General features: G+C 33.2%; 1 protein-coding gene across 2 annotated transcripts in view; it reads left to right on the forward strand.

Moving 5' to 3' along the window:
• LOC109359212 overlaps positions 1–1314 on the forward strand; it is a 3920-nt gene extending 2606 nt beyond the window's left edge. Inside the window, exons 2-4 of one of the 2 annotated variants that reach the window (XM_019603787.1) lie at positions 278–389; positions 653–715; positions 992–1314. In XM_019603787.1, the coding sequence (XP_019459332.1) occupies positions 278–389; positions 653–715; positions 992–1081 (265 nt within the window). In that variant the 3' untranslated portion in view covers positions 1082–1314. Of the gene's footprint in view, positions 1–277; positions 390–646; positions 716–991 lie in introns of both variants that reach the window. The other variant, XM_019603785.1, reaches the window with a different exon arrangement.

The raw sequence follows: 2589 nt of genomic DNA on the forward strand, positions 1-2589 counted from the left end.
TTACCCGTGATAGGATAGAAGAGATTCATTTCAAAGGCAAACAAAAAGATTTTATTCTCAAAATAGAAGGAATCTATCAGTTTTTACGTCTTCATATTGCAAAGAGGATTCCCTACAATTCTCATGATTTGAGTTGATACTAATAACAGAAGTATTGCTCTGTGGTTGCCGGGATGCTTGAATTTTTATATTACCATTATATTGGCAACTTTGTAGTAGGCTTATTGTATTCCAGCTTTTTTTTATGATTATGTTTGGCTCACTCAACTGTTTGCAGGCGACAGTTTGATATTGCTAACCGGGAGGCAATGGATGAATCAGCCGAGTGGAGGCTAAAGTATGATCAGGAAGCTGGAAAGGCGAAGAAGTGTTTACAGGAACTTAAATTGGTATGTATCGTCATCATTGGACTTCCACTCTCTTCCTTTCAAATTGAATAAAATTCGAACGATTATGCTTTAAATTTGGTGCTACTATTGTTGCTTGGTTCGACTTTGCACTTTAGCCTTCTTAATTTCACTTGATATAGTATGTGATATAGTTGCTTGGTTCATACTTGTAGAAATCAACATTTATTTTTAAACCAATAAAATGATTGATTGTTCCCTGTCTTACGTGTAATGATGTATAATTATATTCGTGATAGTTTCAGGAGTCCTCTCAGAAGGTACAGAATGCTTCTGATATTACCGGAAAATTGGCAATACTGAAAAAGGTATGTCCTCATAAAATATCAGTCAAGCTTCGTTCTGCTTCCTCATGACAATCCTATTTGTATGTTCAATTTCGGGTAACAAGAATGAAATTGTCAAAGAATAACCACACTATGAACTACTAATTGTGTCGGATGCGTTGATAATCATCATGATCCCTGTCCTTTGGTATTAATCTGAAGTTGGATGAAGTTTTTTGGCCCTCTTTTGGGTCTGCAGAATTCCTGTTTTTCATAACATTATTCGAGTCTTTTGAGTTATCACCTTAATTTTACCAGGAGAATGCAATCTTGCTTGAAATGGTGCAAAGATTACAACAAGAGCTTGAAGAACAAAAATCGAAGTGTAATTCACAACACATAAACTAATCATGAAAGCATTGACAGGAAGTGCAATTTTTTTTATCACTTTATCCTTAAGCACAAATGTTTTCACAGATATGTGCAGCATATTATAGTTTTCAACCATGGAAGAATTTTGACTGTATGATTTATGGTCACAGATTTTCACTTTAGAGAGCATCCAGAGAATGGAAATACACCAATTCACACTTATTTCACATTATCCCTTATGCACAAATGATGAATTATGTGACTTTTTTTCCTGGATCATGCCTGATAGCAGTGTTTTAAATTGTGGTCGCGGTTCCTGCGATTGCGGCCGTTGCGGTGTGAATAATTTGTGAGTAAAAACATATTTTTGACATCAATGCGGTCTGATGCGGCCCGATATGGTTGCGTTGCGGCCCGATGTGGTTGCATTGCGGCCTGTTGCGGTCGCATCACTGTGAATCGATATCACACTGCAATTACGGTCTGATGCGGTTGTGGCGGTCACCGCAACCGCAATATTGCGGTCGCATCACGTGATGCGGTCTGCAATTTGATACACTGTCGTGATGGAAGTTATTTCAAGTTTTGACTTTATATATACTAGCGTGTTGACATGCACTGTCGTGCCTGTCAACCCGCTTTCCTATCGTTTATAATGTATAGTTTGTATTTTATAAATTCAAATATAATTTTTTGCGCTAAATTTACGGTTGAATTTATTCAATTGATCTAATATTCAATTTTTTAAATACACTTTTAAAATAAGAAAATAATATTATATGGTTTTTTGGTAGAAATAAAAAGATATTGAGGGCAAAATAGGAAAACACAAATTACACCATGATGGGTGGTTATTTTGTGTTTTCCCTTTATTAATAGTATAGATATATCTTTATATATTACAACTTTTCAAGTGGTACCGATTGATTTGAAATGTTGCAAACCAATTACCACCTATTGTTTCATGAAACAACATCATAACTCATCTTTTATTTTCAGCTACAGATAATTTAGAATATGTTTTTCTTTATTATTTAATTCCTGGTGATAGCAAAGAATTAAAATAATATTCCATAAAATTATTTATTTGATCAAATTAAATTTTTCAATTTAATTATCAAATAACATATTATTTAGCAAAGATTAGAACACTCGTTAGTGTGTGACTCTGTAGGTTCAATACTAAACTGGTAGTAAATTAACTAAATTAATTTACTAATTAAGGTTGGCGTCTAGCAACACTCCTTAACGATTAGATAGCATGAAGTAATATATTTTACTTTCAAGAACCACTAGAAGATTAATTAAAATATTTTTTTCCATCTTTACAGTTTTGTGCTAACTTTAAAGTATGGTACAATTGTCAAATTTTAGTAAGTTGTCATAATGACTCAAAAAAACTCATTTCTTTATTCATTGTAATACCTTGGCCAATGTCATTTTATTATAGAGCTCAAACTCATCATCAAGAGTTGATGGATTCCTTTTTGAATAATCATTAATTCTACAAGCATTTAATCACACCCAATATTCATTCAAATAAC

The sequence above is a fragment of the Lupinus angustifolius genome, chromosome LG11 (assembly GCF_001865875.1).
Source record: "Lupinus angustifolius cultivar Tanjil chromosome LG11, LupAngTanjil_v1.0, whole genome shotgun sequence".
NCBI classification, from domain to species: Eukaryota; Viridiplantae; Streptophyta; class Magnoliopsida; order Fabales; family Fabaceae; genus Lupinus; species Lupinus angustifolius.